Source organism: Natator depressus, chromosome 2 (assembly GCF_965152275.1).
Source record: "Natator depressus isolate rNatDep1 chromosome 2, rNatDep2.hap1, whole genome shotgun sequence".
Taxonomy (NCBI): Eukaryota; Metazoa; Chordata; order Testudines; family Cheloniidae; genus Natator; species Natator depressus.
The window spans coordinates 71,773,883-71,797,985 of NC_134235.1; the positions used below are offsets into that span (position 1 = coordinate 71,773,883).

A 24,103-nucleotide genomic window follows, 5' to 3' on the forward strand; every position below is an offset into this window, starting at 1 on the left:
GTGTTGCTCAATAAAAGAGTTCAAGTAGGTCCAGCACTAGCCTAAGAATTTCAGAACATAATGTCTACATGCCTCCAGTAGAGAAGGTTCAGTGCCTTCCAGCTCTTCTCCACTGTTATATTGCAGTAGTATTACAGCCTTGGAGAAGACTTCTCTATTTTAAATACCCACAATACACATAAGGATGAGTAAGGGGAAAACAAACAATGGTCCTGGATGAAGTCTAAATACTAAGTTGGGTGAATTTGAATGCCTGGTATGAAATGAGGACATTGATATAATAGGCACCACAGAAACTTGGTGGAATGATGATAATCAACGATACACAGTAATACTCTGTCATTCCTGTATACAGTACACCCTTGCTGTAACAAACCCGTCGGGATCCAAGCCATTTGTTTGTTTTAGCAAAAGAGCCCCGACGCCTGGGTATGGTGAGGTGGGGGGTGGCTGACAGCTCCTCCAGCAGCGGCAAGGGCTGACAGCCGGGCTGGAGCAGCTACCAGTCCCTGCCGCAGCAGTGCAGCTTGAAGTAAGATCCAGGGACCAGGTTCATTATAGTGAGGGTGTACTGTCCATAGGAATGAGAGTAGGTCATACTCATGGGGGAATGGTACTATGTGAAAGAAAGCAGAGTCAATTATAGTAAAAATCTTCAATGAATCAAACTGTACCATAGAATCTCTATGGATAGAAATTCCATGCTTGAATAATAAAGAGTACAGAAATAGGAATATACTACTGACCACTTGACCAGGATGGTGATGGTCATCATGAAATGCTCCAGGAGATCTGAAGTGCCACAAAAATAGAAAACTCAGTAATAATGAAGGATTTCAACTATCGCAGTATTGACTGGGTACATGTCACCTACGGACAGGATGCAGAGATAAAACTTCTAGACACCAGAAATGGTGCAGCTTCTTGGAGCAGCTAGTCCTGGAACCCACGAAGGTACAGGCAATTTTTGATTTACACACAATCTGGTCCAAGAGGTGAATATAGCTCAACTGCTCAGTAAGAGCAACCATAATGTTAAATTTAATTACATCTTTGTGGGGTGGATAGGAGAGAAAGGATATCAAAGAAGCCCACCATAGTAACATTTAATTTCAAAAAGGAGAACTACAAAAAAAAAAAAGTGAGGGAGCTAGTTGAATGGAAATTAAAAGGAACAGTCAAGAGTTTTAAAAACACCATAATAGAGGCACAAATTAAATGTATACCCCAAATTAAAAAAAAATAGTAAGAGGACCAAAAAAAAATGCCACCATGGCTGAACAACAGAACAACTTAGAGGCAAAAAGCATCCTTTAAAAATTGGAAGTCAAACCCTTCTGAGAAAAATAGAAAGGAACAAACTTTGGCCAGTGAAGTGTAATTAGACAGGCCAAAAATGTATTTGAAGAGCAAGTACCAAAGAAACAAACTAACAGCAAAAAAGTTTTTAATATACATCAGAAGCAGGAAGCCTGCCAAACAACCCATTTGGCCACTAGATGATAAGGGTGCTAAAGAAGCACTCAAGGAAGACACGGCCATTACGGAGAAGCTAAATTAATTCTTTGCTTCTGTCTTCACTACAGAGGAGATAAGGGAGATTCCCACATCTGAGTCATTCTTTTTAGGTAACAAATCTGAGGAACTGTTCCAGATTGAAGTGTCAATAGAAGAGGTTTGAGAACAGATCAATAAATTAAACAGTAATACAATAGAACCTCAGAGTTATGATCACCCCGGGAATGGCGACTGTAACTCTGAAATGTTTCATAACTCTGAACAAAACATTATGGTTGTTCTTTCAAAAGTTTACAACTGAACACTGACTTGATATAGCTTTGACACTTTATTATGCAGAAGAAAAATGCTGCATTCCCTTTATTTTTAGTAGTTTACTTTTAAACACAGTACTGTACTGTATTTGCTTTTGGGGGTGGAGAGAAGGGGTCTCTGATGCTGCCTGATTGCGTACTTCTGGTTCCAAATGAGGCGTGTGGTTGACTGGTCAGTTTGTAACTCTGGTGTACGTAACTGAGATACTACTGTAAGTTTCCAGGACCAGATGGTGTTCACCCAAGAGTTTTGAAGGAACTCAAATATGAAATTGCAGAACTACTAACTGTGGTATGTAACCTATCACTTAAATTAGCCTCTGTACCAGATGACTGGAAGACAGCTAACGTAATGCCGATTTTTAAAAAAAGGCTCCAGAGGCTATGCTGGCAATTACAGGCTGTGAAACCTAACTTCAGTACCAGGGAAATTGTTTGAAACTATAGTAAAGAACAGAATTATCAGACACAGATGAATATGATATGTAGGGGAAGAGTCAACAGCTTTTGTGAAGGGAAATCATGCCACACCACTTTATGACAATTCTTCAACTGGGAATTGGTCCTGCTTCGAGCAGGGGGTTGGACTAGATGACCTTCTGGGGTCCCTTCCAACCCTGATATTCTATGATTCTATGATTCAAGGGGATCAAAAAGTCTGTGGACAAGGATGATCCAGTGGATATAGTGTACTTGGACTTTCAGAAAGCCTTTGACAAACTCCTTCATCAAAGGCTCTAAGCAAAGTAAGTTTCAGAGTAGCAGCCGTGTTAGTCTGTATCCGCAAAAGAACAGGAGTACTTGTGGCACCTTAGAGACTAACAACTTTATTAGAGCATAAGCTTTCATGAGCTACAGCTCATTTCATCGGATGCATAGAATGGGACAGACAGATAGACAGACAGACAAGTTGGAAGTTACCATACAAACTGTGAGAGGCTAATTAGTTAAGATGAGCTATTATCAGCAGGAGAAAAGAAAAAAAAAAACTTTTGTAGTGATAATCAAGATGGCCCATTTAGACAGTTGACAAGAAGGTGTGAGGATACTTAACGTAAGGAAATAGATTTAATGTGTAATGACCCAGCCACTCCCAGTCTCTATTCAAACCCACGTTAATGGTATCTAGTTTGCATATTAATTCAAGCTCAGCAGTTTCTCACTGGAGTCTGTTTTTGAAGCTTTTTTTTTTTTACAGACAGCCCCCCAACCTGAAGCAAATACTCACCAGCAACCACACACCACACAACAAAAACACTAACCCAGGAACCTATCCTTGCAACAAAGCCCAATGCCAACTCTGTCCACATATTTATTCAAGTGACACCATCATAGGACCTAATCACATTAGCCACGCCATCAGGGGCTCGTTCACCGGCACAACTACCAATGTGACATATGCCATCATGTGCCAGCAACGCCCCTCTGCCATGTACATTGGCCAAACCGGACAGTCTCTACGCAAAAGAATAAATGGACACAAATCTGACATCAGCAATCATAACATTCAAAAACTGGTAGGAGAACACTTCAACTTCTGTGGCCACTCAGTAAAAGATTTAATGGTGGCAATTTTGCAACAGAAAAGCTTCAAAAACAGACTCCAGCGAGAAACTGCTGAGCTTGAATTAATATGCAAACTAGATACCATTAACTTGGGTTTGAATAGAGACTGGGAGTGGCTGGGTCATTACACATATTGAATCTATTTCCTTAAGTATCCTCACACCTTCTTGTCAACTGTCTAAATGGGCCATCTTGATTATCACTACAAGTAGCTCATCTTAACTAATTAGCCTCTCACAGTTTGTATGGTAACTTCCAGCTTATTTGTATGTATCTATCTATATGCGGTTGTGTGTGTGTGTGCGCGCGCGCACGTCTTAGTATATTTTCCATTCCATGCATCCGATGAAGTGAGCTGTAGCTCACGAAAGCTTATGTTCTAGTAAATTTGTTAGTCTCTAAGGTGCCACAAGTACTCCTGTTCTCTAAGCAAAGTAAGGAGTCAGGGGATAAGAGGGAAGGTGCGCTCATGGATCAGTAATTGGTTGAAATATAGCAAACATAGGTTAGGAATTATGGCTGTCGATTAATCGCAGTTACTTCACACGATTAACCCAAAAAAATTAATGATTAATCGCAGTTTTAATCGCACTGTTAAACAGAATACCAATTGAAATTTATTAAATATTTTTGGATGTTTTACTACATTTTCAAATATATTGATTTCAATTAAATCACTGAATACGAAGTGTACACTGCTCACTTTATATTACTTTGGATTACAAATATTTGCACTGTAAAAACGATAAAAGAATCAGTATTTTTCAATTCACCTCATACAAGTACTGTAGTGCAATTTCTTTATCATGAAACTGCAACTTACAAATGTAGGTTTTTTTGTTACATAACTGCACTCAAAAACAAAACAATGCAAAACTTTAGAGCCTACAAATCCTACTTCTCGTTCAGCCAATCGTTAAGTCAAACAAGTTTGCTTACATTTACAGGTGATAATGCTACCCACTTCTTATTTAAAATGTCACCAGAAAATAAGAACAGGCATTCACATGGGACTTTTGTAGCCAGCATTGCAAAGTATTTACATGCCCGATATGCTAAACATTCATATGCTCCTTCATGCTTCAGCCATCATTCCAGAGGAGATGCTTCCACGCTGATGATGCAAAAATAATATGTTAATAAAATTTGTGACTGAAGTCCTTGGGGGAGAATTGTATGTCTCTGGCTCTATTTTACCCGCATTCTGCCATATATTTCATGTTACAGTAGTCTCTGGGAATGACTCAGCACATATTGTTCATTTTAAGAACACTTTCACTTCAGATTTCACAAAACGCAAAGAAGGTACCAATGTGAGATTTCTAAAGATAGCTACAGCACTCGACCCAAGGTTTAAGAATCTGAAGTGCCTTTCAAAATCTGAGAGGGACGAGGTGTAGAACATGCTTTCAGAAGTCTTAAAAGAGCAACACTCCAATGTGGAAACTACAGAACCTGAACTACCAAAAAGGAAAATCAACCTTGTGGTGGTGGCATCCGATTCATATAATGAAAATGAACATGTGTCAATCCGCACTGCTTTGGATACTTATCGAGCAGAACCTGTCATCAGCATGAACGCATGTCCTCTGGAATGGTGGTTGAAGCAGGAAGGGACATATGAATCTTTAGCACAATTGGCTTGTACATATCTTGCAATGCCGACTACCGTAGTGCCAAGCAAAAACCTGTTCTCACTTTCAGGTGACATTGTAAACGATCGGGCAGCATTATCTCCTGCAAATGTAAACAAATTTGTTTGTCTGAGCAATTGGCTGAACAAGAAATAGGACTGAGTGGACTTGGAGGCTCTAAAGTTTTAAATTGTTTTAATTTTTGACTGCAGGTTTTTTTGTACATAATTCTATGTTTGTAAGTTCAACTTTCATGATAAAGAGTTTGCACTACAGTACTTGTATTAGGTGACTTGAAAAATGTTATTTCTTTTGGCTTTTACAGTGCAAATATTTGTAATAAAAAATAAATATAAAGTGAGCACTGTACACTTGTATTCTGTGTTGCAATTGAAATCAATATGTTTGAAAATGTAGAAAACATCCAAAAATATTTAAATAAATGGTATTCTATTACTCTTTCTAATCGCTTGACAGCCCTAGCAGGAATAAAAGGTCAGTTTTCACAGTGGAGAGTGATAAATAGCGTGGTCTCCCAAGGCTATGTACTGGGACCAGTGCTGTTCTACATATTCATAAGTGATCTGGAAAAGGGGGTAAACAGTGAGGTGTCAAAGTTCGCAGATTATATAAAATTATTCAAGATAATTAAGTCCAAAGGAGATTGCAAAGAGTTAAAGGGATATCACAAAACTGGGTGACTGGGCAACAAAATGGCACATGAAATTCCAATGTTGATAAATGCAAAGTAATGCACATTGGAAAACAATCTCAACAACACATACAAAATGATGGGGTCTAAATTAGCTGTTACAACTCAAGAAAGATCTTGGAGTCATTGTGGACAGTTCTCTGAAAACATCTACTCAAGATGCAGCAGCAGTCAAAAAAGGCTAACAATGTTAGGAACCATTAGAAAAGGGAAAGATAATAGAACAGTTAATATAGTCATAAAGCTATGGTACGCCCACACTTTGAATACTATGTGTAGTTCTGGTCACCCCATCTCAAAACAGATATATTAAAATGAGAAAAGGTACTGGCAAGGGCAACAAAAATTATTCGGGGTATGGAACAACTTCCATATGAGGAGATTTAAAAAATTGGGGCTGTTCATCTTGGAAAAGAGATGACTAAGTGGGGCTATGAGCAAGGTCTATATGGTTTTCAATCTTTTTTCGTGGCAACCCAGTTGAAGATTGTTGATGCCCGCGACCCAACGGAGCTGGGGATGAGGGTTTTGGGAGGGGCTCAGGGCTGGGGCAGAGTGTTGGGGTGCAGGGGTGAGGGCTGCAGGGTGGGGCCAGGGATGACGGGTTTGGGGTGCAGGAGGGGCTCCGGGTTTGGGGAGGGCTCAGGGCTGGGGTGCGGGCTGCTCTTGGTCAGCGGCGCAGCAGGGGTGCTAAGGCAGACTTCCTGCCTGTCCTGGCACCACGGACAGCGCTGTGCCCCAGAAGCAGCCAGCAGCAGGTCCAGCTCCTAGGCAGAGGCACAGAAGCAGCTCCCCGCAGCTCTCGCCCCAGACACCACCTCCCCCAGCTCCCAGTGGCCAGTTCCTGGCCAATGGGAGTGCAGAGCCGGTGCTCAGGGCGGGGGCAGTGCGCGGAGCCCCATGGCCCTCCCACCTAGGAGCCAGACTTGCTGCTGGCGGCTTTCAGGATGCAGTGCCGTGTCAGAACAGATAGGGACTAGCCTGCCTTAGCCGGGCAGCACTGCTGACAGGACTTTTAATGGCCCGGTTGGTGGTGCTGACCAGAGCCGTCACGACCCAGGGCCTTACATTCCGCGACCCAGTATTGGGTCATGACTTGAGGTTGAAAACCACTGGTCTAGAACATCATGAATGGTGTGAAGAAAGTGAATAAGGAAGTGTTTACTTCTTCACATAACACAAGAACTAAGGGTCACCCCATGAAATTAAAAGGCAACAGGGTTTAAACAAACAAAAGGAAATACTTCTTCACACAACACACAGTCAGCCTGTGGAACACATTGCCAGGGGATATTGTGAAGGCCAAAAGTATAACTCAGTTCAAAAAAGAGAATTAGATAAATTAATGGAAGATAGCCATTGATGGACCTATTAGCCACCCCATGCTCTGGGAACCCCTAAACCTCTGAGGTCAGAAGATGGGATTGGATAATAGGGGATGGAGCATTCAACAAACTGCCCTATTCTGTTCATTCCCTCTGAAGCATTTGGCAGCAGCCACTGTTGGAAGACAGGATACTGGGCTAGACAGACCATTAGTCTGATCCAGTACTGCCGTTCTTATGTAAGGGAAAATCTCTAGTCCCCAAAGAGACTATTAGAGACGAGTTACTATACCTGAAAAAGTGACGATCAGGCAGGGCAACCTTCAAGCTTGCTAGTGGGTTCTGTAGTCTACTATTTACAGTCCCACATAGGCCTTACAGCAATTTTGCAGTTCATCAGGAAGACCTCTTAATTTTGTTGTTGTTTGTAATTTGGTTCAACAGTTGAGTTTACTAAACCCAACTCCTATTTAGGCACCAGCCCTGCACAGGCAAGTCATATTGACATCAGTTGGCAATGCAATGGTGCTGGGAACTATCAATGCTAGTCCAGTTGCAGGAGTGTGGTCTTAGTTTGTAAAGACACAGATTATCACTATTCTGTGACCAAGGACAATAAAATGATACTGTCAACAAAGAGAAAAAACATCCTTCTATATGAAAAATTTTCTCCTACAAACACCACCTCTGATAGAAACAGGAAGAAAATATTATTTTTCGTTTTACTCCGATAGCACTTTGCAAAGTCAGTTTCAGTGTTTCTCCTGGAGTATCAATTTCTCGGAGGGGTGGGGAAGGAACCACCCAGGAAAACATGAATGTACAGAAATTGGAAGAGGGACTCAAGGGCAGATGTAGTATCTGAAACTGTATTTAAAAAAATTCTTTTTTTGAAATTGTTCCATTTTCAAGTTGATAGTGTTCCTTTACATGCATCTAAAACTCTAGGTTTAAGATGTTTTCAGACTGCTCCCTTTTCAGTTTAGGCAGGAGTTTATGCAGTGTTTCTTGGATTAGTGACTACATAAAAACGGCATTTTGTTACTCAGCTCTCCTTCCTGTGTGCATTTGGCACATTTGTTTATTGTAAATTAACTAAGTTTTTACATTTCGAATGCACAAGTGTTGTTGAAGTCTTAACTTGTCTTGGAGAACCTTTTAGTGATGCTGTGAGAGAAGTACAGAACCTAGTTCGGAACCCAGACTGAGTTTTCAAGCCTCCCAGTTAGAAAAAGCCATCACTTCACTTGAAAACCATGCATATTTGATATGGAATTTACTGAGAGGCCCCCAATTTTCAAAACAAAACTGCATGTTAAGTTTGGAACTTCATCTGGAGTCTTAGCTAGCAGATAAGAACATATTTAAAGACTGCAATTTCATTCTCAGTACTTCCCAAATTTAAAAAGTCAAGAGTAACAAAAAGTAATTTATAATTAGTGCCTTGCATTAGCTGAAAGCACCAGCCAAAACTGTTCAGAGATTTAAATGATCCTTAGTGGTTAAGTAAGGCAGATATCAAAAGTCTTGAGCAGTACAGCATTCCATATTCTTAGGTAAACTCAAGCCTCATTGAAGAGGAATACTGTAAAGGAGCTGCATATAAACTGCTTAAACACAAAGCTTTTTTACTCAACTTAAAAGAACAGCTTCAATTTATACCTGCATATTGTTTGCAAACAAAATCATCACAAATTAAAATCCTTGTTTAAACAAATGATCATTTATAAAGTATAATTTAAATATGAATGCTCTTTCCCACCCACCCATAACACTCAATGGAATTTTTTACTATAAATAATTGCAGAGTACAGATTAACAAGGAGGTTGATTTTACCATTTTAACTTACCATTCCATTGGAATTATTTATTCCATTCATATTGATTTTAGTTACAAATCTAACTGTTGGAGGTGCTTCTGGATATTTAGGTCCACACTCTACTTTCAGACTGTATATTCTGTTTTCATAGTTTGTCTAAAAAGAAAAACAAAAAAAGATTAATGCATCTTACTGAAAGTTGTTATTTAAAAAGTACTTTAGAAATACACAAACACAGCAAGATGGGTTAGGGAAAGGAAATATGTAATGGGATGATTTTAACTCTGTTTTTATTATTTTACAATTGAGGCCTTTGATTACTTTTTGACACATCAATGCCTCAGTTATCTTGATTAGCTGATCAATATGCAATATTTTTTGAACAAAGATTTAAGTACGTTAAAATAATCATTGCATACAAAGGCACCTATTATAGGTAGCGAAAGCACCACATACAAAAAACAAACAAAAGACATTTTTTAAAAAAACTATACAGAGAAAAGAGGACTAACCCACTGGCAAAGCTAAGCCACACATACGCTTCCTCCCCACCCCTGAACTCTGGCACAAGGGCAAACCTAAACCATCGGGCAAACCACCCTTACCAAAAGGTAAATCCTCTAATGCAGCAAAGATCAGGACAGGGGAAGAGGTAGATGAATATAAAACAAAAGGAGAAAAGCCTAGAAACACTCAAGAACAAAGACCAAAATAAATGGAATTTGCAACAAAATCCTGTAGAAGCAGTTAAGTAGTAACTATGGAAGAACTCCAGGAACAAATTCCACAATTTATGGCTTATGAGCACGAAAGCTCTGCCTGAACACAGAACAAAGAAAACCAAGCCAACTGCCGAAGAGGACATGATCAAGTACTCATGGCTAGATTATGAAAGGATTTATATACTATGATATTCAGTTGTACCTCACACTGGCAACCGACTCTCTTTCTCCTCTACACAGGAGCAACCGTGGAAACAGCTACTTTCTGTAAAAACTGGTTACCTACATTCCTACTACTGTTGTTCTTTGAGATGTCCTGCACATGTCCATTCCACATGTTTGCACCTTGTGTGCACTTGTCTGAGAACTTTTTCCTTCAGCAGTACCAGTCGGGGTAGCTCAAGCACCCTCTGTTATCACATGTCACTGCATGCTCGCATAAGAAGAGCCACCCCCGACCCTCCTCAGTTCCTGTGTACCCGGCAGACTCTGACAGAGAGGAGGAGGAGGAGGAAGACGACAGGTTGTGGAATGGACATGCAGGGAAACAAGCAGGGAGAACTGGAAGTCCTGGCACAGTCAAGGAATTATGATGTGATTGGAATAACAGAGACTTGGTGGGATAACTCACATGACTGGAGTACTGTCATGGATGGATATAAACTGTTCAGGAAGGACAGGCAGGGCAGAAAAAGTGGGGGAGTTGCACTGTATGTAAGAGAGCAGTATGACTGCTCAGAGCTCCAGTATGAAACTGCAGAAAAACCTGAGAGTCTCTGGATTAAGTTTAGAAGTGTGAACAACAAGGGTGATGTCGTGGTGGGAGTCTGCTATATACCACCGGACCAGGGGGATGAGGCTTTCTTCCGGCAACTAACGGAAGTTACTAGATCGCAGGCCCTGGTTCTCATGGGAGACTTCAATCACCCTGATATCTGCTGGGAGAGCAATACAGCGGTGCACAGACAATCCAGGAAGTTTTTGGAAAGTGTAGGGGACAATTTCCTGGTGCAAGTGCTGGAGGAAACAACTACGGGCAGAGCTCTTCATGACCTGCTGCTCACAAACCAGGAAGAATTAGTAGGGGAAGCAAAAGTGGATGGGAACCTGGGAGGCAGTGACCATGAGATGGTTGAGTTCAGGATCCTGACACAAGGAAGAAAGGAGAGCAGCAGAATATGGACCCTGGACTTCAGAAAAGCAGACTTTGACAACCTCAGGGAACTGATGGGCAGGATCCCCTGGGAGAATAATTTGAGGGGCAAAGGAGTCCAGGAGAGCTGGCTGTATTTTAAAGAATCCTTACTGAGGTTACAGGAACAAACCATCCCGATGTGTAGAAAGAATAGTAAATATGGCAGGCTCCAGCTTGGCTTAACAGTGAAATCCTCGCTGATCTTAAACACAAAAAAGAAGCTTACAAGAAGTGGAAGATTGGACAAATGACCAGGGAAGAGTATAAAAATATTGCTCGGGCATGCAGAAGTGAAATCAGGAAGGCCAAATCACACCTGGAGTTGCAGCTAGCAAGAGATGTTAAGAGTAACAAGAAGGGTTTCTTCAGGTATGTTAGCAACAAGAAGAAAGTCAAGGAAAGTATGGGCCCCTTACTGAATCAGGGAGGCAATCTAGTGACAGAGGTTGTGGAAAAAGCTAGCGTACTCAATGCTTTTTTTGCCTCTGTCTTCATCAACAAGGTCAGCTCCCAGACTACTGCATTGAGCAGCACAGCATGGGGAGGAAATGACCAGCCCTCTGTGGAAAAAGAAGTGGTACGGGACTATTTAGAAAAGCTGGATGAGCACAAGTCTATGGGGCCGGATGCGCTGCATCCGAGAGTGCTAAAGGAGTTGGTGGATGTGATTGCAGAGCCATTGGCCATTATCTTTGAAAACTCATGACGATCAGGGGAGGTCCCGGACGACTGGAAAAAAGGCTAATGTAGTGCCCATCTTTAAAAAAAGGGAAAGAGGATGATCCTGGGAACTACAGGCCAGTCAGCCTCACCTCAGTCCCTGGAAAAATCATGGAGCAGGTCCTCAAGGAATCAATTCTGAAGCACTTAGAGGAGAGGAAAGTGATCAGGAACAGTCAGCATGGATTCACCAAGGGCAAGTCATACCTGACTAATCTAATTGCCTTCTATGACGAGATAACTGGCTCTGTGGATGAGGGGAAAGCAGTGGACGGGTTGTTCCTTGACTTTAGCAAAGCTTTTGACACGGTCTCCCACACTATTCCTGCCAGCAAGTTAAAGAAGTATGGGCTGGATGAATGGCCTATAAGGTGGATAGAAAGTTGGCTAGATTGTCGGGCTCAATGGGTAGTGATCAATGGCTCCATGTCTAGTTGACAGCCGGTATCAAGTGGAGTGCCCCAAGGGTCAGTCCTGGGGCCAGTTTTGTTCAATATCTTCATTAGTGATCTGGAGGATGGTGTGGATTGCACCCTCAGCAAGTTTGCAGATAACACTAAACTGAGAGGAGAGGTAGATACACTGGAGGGTAGGGAGAGGATACAGAGGGACCTAGACAAATTAGAGGATTGGGTCAAAAGAAATCTAATGAGGTTCAAAAAGGACAAGTGCAGAGTCCTGCACTTAGGAAGGAAGAATCCCATGCACTGCTACAGACTAGGGACCGAATGGCGAGGCAGCAGTTCTGCAGAAAAGGACCTAGGGGTTACAGTGAACGAGAAGCTGGATATGAGTCAACAGTGTGCCCCAGTTGCCAAGAAGGTCAATGGCATTTTGGGATGTATAAGTAGGGGCACTGCCAGCAGATCGAGGGATGTGAGGCCTCATCTGGAGTACTGTGGTGAGGCCTCATCTAGAGTACTGTGTCCAGTTTTGGGCCCCACACTACAAGAAGAATGTGGAAAAATTGGAAAACGTCCAGCAGAGGGCAACAAAAATGATTAGGGGACTGGAACACATGACTTCTGAGGAGAGGCTGAGGGAACTGGGATTGTTTAGTCTGCGGAAGAGAAGAAAGAGGGGGGATTTGATAGCTGCTTTCAACTACCTGAAAGGGGGTTCCAAAGAGGATGGATCTAGACTGTTCTCAGTGGTAGCAGATGACAGAACGAGGAGTAGTGGTCTCAAGTTGCAGTGGGGGAGGTTTAGGTTGGATATTAGGAAAAACTTTCTCTAGGAGGGTGGTGAAACACTGGAATGCGTTATCTAGGGAGGTGATGGAATCTCCTTCCTTTGAGGTTTTAAAGGTCAGGCTTGACAAAGCCCTGGCTGGGATGATTTAGTTGGGGATTGGTCCTGCTTTGAGCAGGGGGTTGGACTAGATGACCTCCTGAGGTCCCTTCCAACCCTGATATTCTATGATTCTATGTGCAACACATCTTTGAGAACATCAGTTACAGAAAAATAGGTAACAGTTTTTAAATTTGAGTGCTTGTACATGTCCATTCCACTACAGGTGACTCACAAGCAGACAAACAGAGGTGGGCTCAGAATCTACCTGAACAGTGATTATGGGACAACGTGCCTGAAATTAGCATTGGCCCTGGACTGACAGGAAATATCATAATGAAAAGAAAGAGGTATGAACTGATGACCAGAAGATTGCTTTACAAATGACTGTGATCAGCACTTGTGCCAAGAAAGCCACTGAAGTTGCCTGTGCTCCAATAGAATGCACCAATACTCTAACTGGTGGGGCTATATTAGCCAACTGGTAGCATAAACAAAAGCACAAGGAGATTGAAGATGAGATTCTCTGAGTGGAAACTGGTTGGCCCTTAGCCCTGTCCACAACTGCAACAAACAACTGTGTGGAAGATCTACAGGACTTTGTACACTCAAGGTAGAAAGCTAAAGCCCTTCTCACATCCAATGTAGTCTCCTCTCACCTCTATGCACATGGGTTTTCAGGAAGAATGCTGACAAACAGATTTCCTGGTTAACATGAAAAATTAGACTACCTTTGAGAAATTTTGGGTGAGGGCACAGATAAATTTTATCCTAATGACAGGAGGCTCTGACACTCGGGCTCTCAACTTGCCCATCCTTCTGCTGAGGTAATGGCAACTAAAAATGCTACCTCTATAGAGAGCTAGAGCAAAGAGCAAGTTGCAAGGGGTTCAAAAGGTGGTCCCATTAACTTTGCTAGGACCAGTTCAGATCCCATGGAGGTATAGGATCTTGCACATGTGGGTACAATCTGATCAAGTTCTTTATGAAACTGGTAGTGATGGGGTTGGAGAAAAGGAATCTACTATCCACCGAGGTCTGGAAGGCTTATATAGCTCTGTAAGAGGACATCTGGCAGCTAACTGCCAAACTTTCATGTTTTAGGTACAGAAGAGAGTTAAGTACAACGCTCAGAGGTACATGCTTTGGGGATATGCCTTTCTTCTGGGACCAAATGGAAAAGCACTTCCATTTATGCACATAAGTGCCCCTATTTGAGGGTTTCCTACAATTCAGAAGCACTTCCAGGACATCCTTAGAACAGGATCTCTCCAAAGGCGTTAATCACTAACCATCCACACAATCAGTTGGAAGTCTCACAGGTTGGGATGGAGCATCTGGCCGTGATCCTGAGAAAGCAAGTCTGGATCCAGCAGGACAACGGAGGCTTGACTGACAAGGTCAGCAGGGGCAAATAACAGTGTTGAAAAGGGCAAGCCAGTGCTATAAAGATGAGATGAGCATGGTCTTATTTGACTTTGAACAAGACCCTGGGCAGCAAGGGAATCATAGGGAAGTCATACAGGAGGAGGTCCTTCCAGGGTAGCAGAAAAGCATCTGTCAATGAGCCTGGGCTGACAACTTCCCAGGAACAAAAACGATGGCATTTTCTGTTTGACTCTGTTGCAAACAGGTCCACCTGGGGAATCCTCCAGAGCTAGAAGATGGATCTGATGATGTCTGGGCATGAAAACTACTTGTGGTGATCGGAGACGGCCCTGCTCAGTTGATCTGCCAACATGTTCTGCTTCCCTCGAAGGTAAGCAGCCCCAAGATGAATTAAATTGGTTATGCAAGAATCCCAGAGACAATCTGCCTCCTGGTATAGGGAGGAATATAATTTATGCAACTCTCTGTTTATGTAAGACATTGACGCAGAATTGTTAGAATTAACAAGTTCTTTCCTGCTGTATCAGGAGGAAAGCTTAACAGGCTAGTTGTACAGCTCTTAACTCCCAGACATTTATATGAGTCATTAGATCCTGAGGCAACCAGAGACCTTGATGCTGCAGGGATCCCATATGGGTCCCCAAACCCAGGGCTGATGGTGTCTGATTAAAGTGAGGTTTGGTAGCTGTGGGATAAAGGCCCGCACCCTCAGATTTTCAGAGGTCCATCTACCAATCCAAAAAATGACAAAAATGACATTGGCACTCAAACCACATTGTCCAAATGACGACGACTTGGGGCATGTACTAACGCTTGCCATGCCTGCAGCTTGGCATGTTGAACCACATATGTACACACTGCCATGTAACCCACAAGGTTGAGGCAGCTGTATGCTGTGGTGAAAGCTTTCAGCTGCAGCACCAAGCCTCATACTGCCAGGATTATGGCAGCAAGAACATGGCCTTTGTGGAGTCTAAGAGCTCCAATAAATTCTTTCCTCTGTACAGGTTTTAGAATTGATTTGTCTCAATTTACTAGGAGCCCCAGTGCATCGAATATGGATAGGACTGTAGATACACTAGATAACACCTGAGCCTCGTACTGACCTCTGATCAGCCAGTTGTCCACCTAAGAAAACATATGGACTCCTGATTTTCATATATTTGCTGCCGCAATTGCCATACATTTTATGAACATCCAAGGAAAGACAGATCAAATGAGACCACTGAACTGATAACGGACCCCCTTTGCCACAAATCTGAGAAACATCCAATGGTTGTGCCATACTGCAACATGGAAGTAAGTGTCCTTCAAGTAAAAGGCAGCATACCAATCCCCCTGTTCCAGGGAGGGAATAATTGAGACTAGGGTAACCATGCAGAATTTTATTTTGTTCAGGAATTTTGTTAAACTCTCTTAGATCTACAATAGGCCTGAGACCTCCCTTTGCTTTGGAGATCAGAAAGTAGTAGGAATAGAAGCCTCTCTCTCTGTGGCACAATGGGACTTCCTTTTTGGCCTTTACCTGAACTAGTGACTGGACCTCCTGCTGACGGACAGTTCTGTGAGAGTTGTCCCTGAAGAGGGATGGGGAAGGGGAAAGAGGGGTAGAAATGAACTGGAGGGCATATCCTAGTTACACTGTGCTTAAAACCCCTCCAATCCAATGTTAAGTGCTTGGGCCCAACAAAGGAAGCGGAATAAGCGATTTGTAAACAAAAGGTGGAAACAGATGGAACTGCAGTAACTGGTATATTGCCCTTGAGTAACACATCAAAATGCCCGTTGGGATGAGGCGGCTGGATGGGATAAGCCCACTGATGCTGAAGAGGAGGGCAGCGGATGTGGTCCCCTATAACTCCTTCCCTTTCTCCTCAGTGTATCTCGAAACCAGGGAGGAAAGTCCTGGTGTCTGTATGGATGTTGAGGATGGAACTGCTTCCTCTTTGTTGCTGGAGTACAGATTCCAAGAGATTATAATGTCGCCCTGGAATCTTTTAGGCTATGGAGCCTATTGTCCATCTTATCCAAAAACAAAGAGGGACCTTCAAAAGGGAAGTCCTAGATGGTCTGCTGGACGTCTTGGGGAAGCCCAGATGACTGTAACCACAAACATCTTCACGTAGAAATAGCTAATGCCATGGTTCAAGCTGCCACACCTGCACCATCCAATCTGTCCTGGAGAGCAGTTCTGCAACCAGCTTGCCCTCATCCACGATTACTGCAAACTCCTGCCTACAGTCCTTTGATAGCTTGTCTTTAAATATTAAAAAGTTCTCCCAGAAGGTAAAGTCATAGTGGCTCAGGAGTGCCCATTACTTTGTAATCCTAAACTGCATCCAAAAAAGTCTAGCCTCTTTGCATCTTTGCCTTTCAGCATTGATGCTTGGTGTCCTTTATCTTTCCAATTTGTTAGCAGCTGCAGCCACCAAGGAAGCTGGACCAGGGTACAAATACTCTAGATCCCTTAGAGGGGACATAGTACCTCCTTTCAGCTCATTTTGCTATAGGAGATAAGGAAGATAGTGTCTGCCATAGCCCCTTGACCTGGCTCCATAATGGCTTTGTTAATCAGCAGAGCAGCCTGGCAGAGGCTACCAATACCTGAATGTCCACCAACTCATGGACACACCTCCTCTGCCTGAATGTCAAGAACAGAGACCACCCTTCTCAATAGATCTTGATGAGCCCTGAGGCCCTCTGGCAGTGGTGAATCACTTGCTGCCACAACAGCCTCACGTGGTGACGATGAAGAGCACACCACAGGATTCTGAGGTGGTAGCTGCTCCATGACTTGTGATGGGGAACCTAGTTGAGTGACTTCTGGCTGCAGATCTTGGTACAGATTTTGGTACAGAATACCAGAGAATGATGCCCCCAGAGCAGTCTTAATGACAAAGAACAAGATGGTTGTAAGGAGGTCTTATCATGAGAAGGGACGCCCCATGGTGTCCAGAACGACCACTGATATTGGCTTCAGACCCAACTTTAACTAGGCAATTGCCCCTTAGGATGCAGAGGCTATTGCTATGACTGTTGCATGACCCTTGGTCCCCAAGTCTCTGCTGGAGGACATGCCTGCTATCTTGGATGGGACAACAGATAAATGCACTTCTGAGTTCAAAGAGGAAGAATCTGAAATGTCTGTGAGAGCCATGTAGTCACACCCTACACACTATTGTAATAAACTTTGTACAAAGCACACAAAGCATTGTGATGTGTCATTTGAAGATTCATAACTTGCTTGTTATTATTGTCCTGGTAACATGTATAGCCACATTGTATGTGAAATTATAAGATAACCCTGTATGATGTTTGTGATGGGGCAGATCAGTCCTGCACTGGTACGGAGGGGGTTAATCCTTCCCTCCTAGCAGAGGAAGCCCCACCCCTGAGGCTCTGCTATGCATGCTCCACCTGGAAGTCAGGTATAAAAAACTGCAGAACTGCTCAGTCAGGGCTGACTGTGAAGGAGGAAGGACACTTGGAAAGGGCTCCAACCCAGGAGCTCTTACAGCCCTTACCCATGAGAGCTGAAGAGCCAGAAACCTGGACCAGAGGCCTACCGCTATTGAAACCCAGGGAGTGTCTGGTGCTGAGGAGCGTGGAGACCTCAATATCATATGGACCACTGCTGCAGGAGGGCTGGTAGGAAGCGACCCAGGGAGGGTAAGGGAGTGGTACCTCGCACCCTTATGAGGTCAGCGTGTTTCAGAAGGATTGCCCGCTGACCCTGTGACAGATCGCTCCACTGCTGGCAGGGCCTTGGGCCAAGTCCCGGTGGAGTCAGGTGGTCCCAGACCCCCCCTACCAGGGGCTACCACCCCCTTGTGATGGCCCCCAAGCGCTAGCCATTAGGCCCCCTGTTTTGCCTCCAAAGGTGGCAGTATTGACTCTGGCCAATAGGCTGTGCTACCCCACTAGGGGAGGGGGAATTAGGTGGACTCTGGCCATTGGGCTGCACTGCCCTAGAGGCATATCGAATGGACTCTGGCTGCTAGGTTGCATTACCCCACTCAGGAAAAGGCAGTAGACAGATCCTGGCCATTGGGCCACACTGTGCTGACTACCGGGGGAGGGGAGTTAGAAAACGGATGTAAGTATAGAGAGGCAACTTGACTGAAGGGGTTGACGAGGTACGAAGCCCGCCACAATGTTATTAACACATGTTCCACAGCCCTGCCCAAACTGAGACTGGTAAACAGGTCTCTCCTAAACAAAGGAATGTGTGCTCTGCTTTGTTTGCATTTAAGCAGTAAACAGAGTCATCAAGCAGGAAGGGAAACAAAGAGCTCATAACAGGTGAGGAAAAAGCCCGTAGCAAACAGCCTTCCACCTAGACTCTGTCTCCTGGTGCCCAGCTGGAAATGTTTTTCAAGTGAGCAACAAACTATAAAAAGGGGGGACAAACAACCCAGGGCACTCCTCTCTCTCCCTGCCCATCGCATTCACTGCACCTGAAGCAACAAAGGAAGCATTCATTGGACTCAGGGGTGGAGGGGAGGGAGAGGCGCTGACACCTGTCAGAAATGGTCTAGTTATTACTTAGTCCTGCCTTGAGTGCCGGGGACTGCACTAGATGATCTATTGACGTCCCTTCCAGTCCTACACTACTGTGATTCTATGACCTAAGAAGTTTGGTCTGTAAGGCTGCTGAAAGCATGTGGTGGGAAAACTGTGTGCTTTGAATTTAACATAGTTTGTTAAACTAGGCACCAATAACGTTTTATCTTAACTTTTCTTCCAACCATTTCTGACTCTTAAGCCTCATTACCTATATTAACTTAAAATCTGTCTCTTTGTAGTTAAACTTGTTTTATCTGATCCATTGTGTTTTAAATTGAGGTGTCTGGGCAAGCTGTGTGCATATTATTCTCAAAGGAATAACACACTTAATATAACTTGTGCTGTCCAGGAGAGGGCTGGGCAGTACAGGACATACATTTTTGGGGGGAAATCTAAGACTGAGGGTGTGTTGGGGTCACCCTACAGTATAATCAAGGCTGGGGAGAGCCAAAGTGTAAACCAAGCTGGCTGGCAGGCTGCAGTTACACAAAGACACTCAGGGTCTGGCTTGCATGCTGGAAGACTGTTTCTGAGTAGCCCAGGTGGGTGCTACTTACAAGGCACTGTAAGGCACCTAACATTGCAGGGCAGGGGTGACACAGCTGCTCATTAGACTGGAGTGTACCCTGGTATGTCACAATGTTCAACATCACGGGGGGAGCAGAACAAGTTGGGACTGGGGATAGGCAACCTGAGCCAGGGGATTGTGATTCCGGGGATATCATTGCCCTTTGACTGCACTGGCCTTTCCAGAAGCATGGGAGGTAACGGTACCATGAGCTCCTGACATGGAGAGGTTGGCGCGGCAGGCATAGGTACCAACTGTAAACTTTCTTGCATTTCTGGGGATACTGCTACAGGGAGGCGAAGCAGACCCCTGCAGCTGCATATACCTCCGGGGTGGTTGGGAGCAGCAATGACAGATGGTTCTGCACCAGAGATCTTTTGGGGGATGCCTTTGATGGACCTGGTGCAGGCTCTGGAAGTGGCGATTCCTCCTTAACTGAAGAGTGCTCCAGTGAGAGACTCTCCCTCAAATGTCTCTCAGGGTATATCTACCTTGCAGTGAAAAACCCGTGTCTGGCCCATGCCAGCTGACTTGGGCTCACAGGGCTCAGGCTAAGGGGCTATTTAATTGTGATGTAAGCATTCGGGCATGGAGCCTGAACTCTGGGACCTTCCCATCTTGCAGGGTCCAAGAGTCTGGACTCCAGGTAGAGCAATGGTACATGACAGAGGGTGCTTGACCCATCGCAATGGGTACCAACGAGGGAAAAATTTCTCTAACAACTGTGCATGAGACGTGCACACACCTATAAAGGAATGAAAACGTGCAAACACTCAAAGAAAAACTGTTGTAGACTCTAACAATGTCGAGAAGCCCCATTTGAAGGTTATTACAGCAGTCTAGCATGGACATGATCAAAGCACGGAGGACTGTGGTCAGTTCTACAATAACTGAATTTTCTGAATAATCTACAGCTGTCGATAGCAATGGCCACTCAAGGCCACTGACGTACAGGCTTCCATCCTGAGAAAGCAAGTCAGGGTCGACCCAAGTTCCATATGTTTCTCACCAGTGCATATACTATACACATGAATAATGGGAACCCAAAATGGCAACATGCTCCTCAAAACTTTCCCCTACCCACAAACAACCACCCTTAACCTTGTATGTCACAGCTAGCTGTCACTCCCTCCAAGTAAAAATTTCAGCTAATTAGTCCAGTGACCAAGCAACTGTCCACAATGAGGCTAATAGACACAGTAAGGGTCATAGCATCGACACCACAATCCATATCATCAGATTATCTCCCCTGAGAGGGCTCTATATACACAGAGCAGCAAAAGGGACAGAAAGAAACAGTAGGAAAAATTTCTGGGCACTCTGAATACAGGACAGTGTCCATAACCACCCTCTAATTCCTCCCTTCTAGGAATGGGTACAGTCATCAAGGGGCATCCAGATCCTTTCTTAGGGACCACAGCTTTATCACCAGCACCTGAAAGTTAATAGCATGAAAGACTGCTAAAAGATCTGAGTGTCATCAGGAACAATTTTTTTATTCAGTGCCAGGAGGAGATTGCCAACTGCATTAATCAGGGTAGTCTTGATATGTAGACAGTCTGAAAATTCCATTAAGATGAGAGAAACTTGAAGCTGTACAGTCACTATGTTTTCCAATATTCTTCCCTGAAAGAGGGAGTTCTAAACAAATTCAGCACCACAGAAATTGATTGGTAGTTTTGGCTTGTGGCTACAATTCCTAAAATTTAGCACAATCCTGTATTATTTATAGAGAAAACAAGGATGCTCTGGAAATCTGAGGGCCGAATGAAATGAAGCATGTGACTGCTAAAGATTTAGGTTTAATCAGTTGCTCTTGTGGTGAAAAAAGGCACACACAACAGAATATAAAACTAGTTGTTTAAAAAGACAAACAGATCAATCCATCATCCGATTGGGAACTGGGATCAGCAGCAGTATAAATGGGACACAGCTTATTTATAATTGCATAGAACCACTGGACATGCATGGAATATCAATCCCAGCTCCGAATGATCTCAGGACTTCCTTGTGAAATGACTACCCCTCCATGTTCCTATTTACTGGTCAACAACCTTTTGTTCAGGGGTCATGCTGCCATTGTTTCCTTACTCTGCAGCTATATGATACCTTCATCTTTAAAGCAGAAAAGCTCTTAATGCTCTGAGTAACATTAGCAATTTCCTCTGTTATCTGTCAGAAGCTACACATTGCCTACTGTAGCTCTTCTCTGATTCGATCACCTCCAGTTGTCTGTACCCCCTGAAAATGCCTATGGAGTTGTTTGTGCTAATATGATGCAGCTAGCTTGGTGTCAGGTAAAGAATGATTATGTGTAGCCGCTTTCCACACTCCACAGTCACATATGGCTGCTATGTGTGCATGTTTGTGTCCCTCTGCACTGGAGAGCACAGGAAGGCACAGCACCAGTTCGATCCCCAGTTTCCACTGGATGGAACATAAGACTGCTTGTATTAGTTTCACACAACTGGGAAATAGATAGATTTAAACATCCCTAAGGATGTTCTGTATAATTTAAATATTTTTTGAAAAGCACTCTATTGAAGAGTATGGCACTAACAGCAATGGCATGGGCCAGACAGCACAGAAAAATACTGTTGGGGAAACTGGTACAATTTTGATAACCACCTCAATCATGAGCTGCAATAACCTTGCTATTACTGTCTCTATTTAATAGAGACTGCCAATCATCCAAAAGTTTTTAATATGGAATAGGATAATACTAACTGCCTGTTCACTTGTGACCCAAGTTATCAATAGTTCATTTTTTTGGGCCATGGTATTAACTTCATCACTGGAATCAAAGTATTGAAAAGCTGGTTCCCAGTATTCCCCAGTTCATGTGGGCACAGAGGAATGAAATTTGATAATTTTCTTCCCCCAACATTCCTTTTGCTCCCAGTTGCTCACCCTCACCCTGAGCCCCTTAACATTTCTCCAACTCCTAGCTTAGGGGACTGACCCCACCCTCCCAATTCTCACTCCTACTACGGTTCTACCATTTCCAACCCTCTGAGCTCATTTGGTCCACCACCCCTCTTTGCCCATGCGCCCTAACTAAATAATAAAATACTGATGGACAAAAAGCATAGTTTTAAACTAAGCAGAATTTGAACTTGCATCCCAGCCCACATGGTCTCTCCTGCACTCTAACCAGCAACATCAAAAAGTTTGCTGGTTGTCTACCCTATGGCTCAAATTGAAGCAGATAACACTAGGCTGGTGACTTGGTACCTCTCCCCCACAAAGTGGTCATCTTGTTCTCCAGAATCTCACTTTATTTAAAGAAAAAGTACTGCTAGCCCTTATGGTACTGAAGAAAACCTTCAAAATGTAAACCAAGCACAAGCCACACAGTGACATCTACCTAATTCCACACACGACAACTCAAAAGTATAGCTCAAGGTGTTAACACCACCATTTGTTTTTTAGGGGTGTTAAATCAGATTCCCAATGATGATAATTTAAATGTCTATATGGTAAACAATTTCACTACTGATCAAAGCATGTAAGAGCAGGGACTACTGAGTCCCACCAAGGGAAGCCAATCCTGCAGAGCTGAGTGGGGCATCTGAACCCCTGCCATGACCAGGCCAGCCCACTTCCTCAGGGTAACGAGTGTCTAGACTGCTCTGATAATGAGCAGGGATCCAGGAGGCACTCTCCTGGTGGCTGTTGCTTCTCCCACAGCTGGAGGCTATCTGCAGATCCAGGCAAATACTACTGTATCAGTTAACAGGTTACATTTTAAATGCTTTTCTCTAGAACCATGAGATTGGGGCGTGGAGGGTTTTAAATAAAAGCTTAGATTCTGACATCACAACTCTGGAAATCAGTGTCCAAGGCATGTAACTACTGTGCCTATACATTATCTGCCCTTAGAATCATAGAATATCAGGGTTGGAAGGGACCTCAGGAGGTTATCTAGTCCAACCCCCTGCTCAAAGAAGGACCAATCCCCAATTTTTGCCCCAGATCCCTAAATGGCCCCCTCAAGGATTGAACTCACAACCCTGGGTTTAGCAGGCCAATGCTCAAACGACTGAGCTATCCCTCTTGCCACAGTACTCCCTCTAATTTTTTACATCCAGGTGCAGAATGTATTTTATGTGCACCAATATGGGGATGTGTGACACATCACCTTCATATAGGTGCACATAAAATCCATGTGGTGGGGGCGGGGCTGAGAGGTTCGGGGTGCAAGAGGGGGCTCAGGGCTGGGGCAGAGGACGGAGGTGCAGGTGGGTGCGGGCTCTGTGGTGGGCCAAGGATGAGAGGTTTGGGGTGCAGGCTGCCCCAGGGCTGCAGTGGGAGAGAGGACTCCCCCCAGCCCCCTCTCGTGCTGCAGCAGCTTGGGGCTAGCGGCGAGGGGTGCCTCTTCCTGCTGCAGCAGGTCTTAATAGGGGCTTAATAGGCAGCTGTCCAACTTAGAGGCAACTTAACCTTGGTATATCCAAACCTCAGGAGCCCAGCAGAACACGTGTGATGATATTCGGCACCTCTGCACAATCTACTGCAAGTGACAACTGATTCCAGTTTCCCAAGTAGGCTGAGTTTAGATTGTTGATGGAGCTTGGACAGTGCCATCATTATACCCCCCCCCCCCCCAACTATCAATATGAGCCTTAGTTTTCTTCTTCCAATAAGACTTATGGCAGGGAGGGACTTACTGCACAATAAACTATAGCACTGCTATCATGGTCACTCAACACTAGCAGTAAAAGTAACCTAGTAGCACAATACCGCTTTGAGTATCAGCCCAAG

General features: G+C 43.9%; 1 protein-coding gene across 2 annotated transcripts in view; it reads right to left on the reverse strand.

The window, feature by feature from the left end:
* UBE2V2 (ubiquitin conjugating enzyme E2 V2) overlaps positions 1 to 24,103 on the reverse strand; it is a 49,865-nt gene that overhangs the window by 11,716 nt on the left and 14,046 nt on the right. For both annotated transcript variants that reach the window (XM_074944404.1, XM_074944406.1), the window contains exon 3: positions 8,920 to 9,045. In XM_074944404.1, the coding sequence (XP_074800505.1) occupies positions 8,920 to 9,045 (126 nt within the window). The remainder of the gene's footprint in view (positions 1 to 8,919; positions 9,046 to 24,103) is intronic.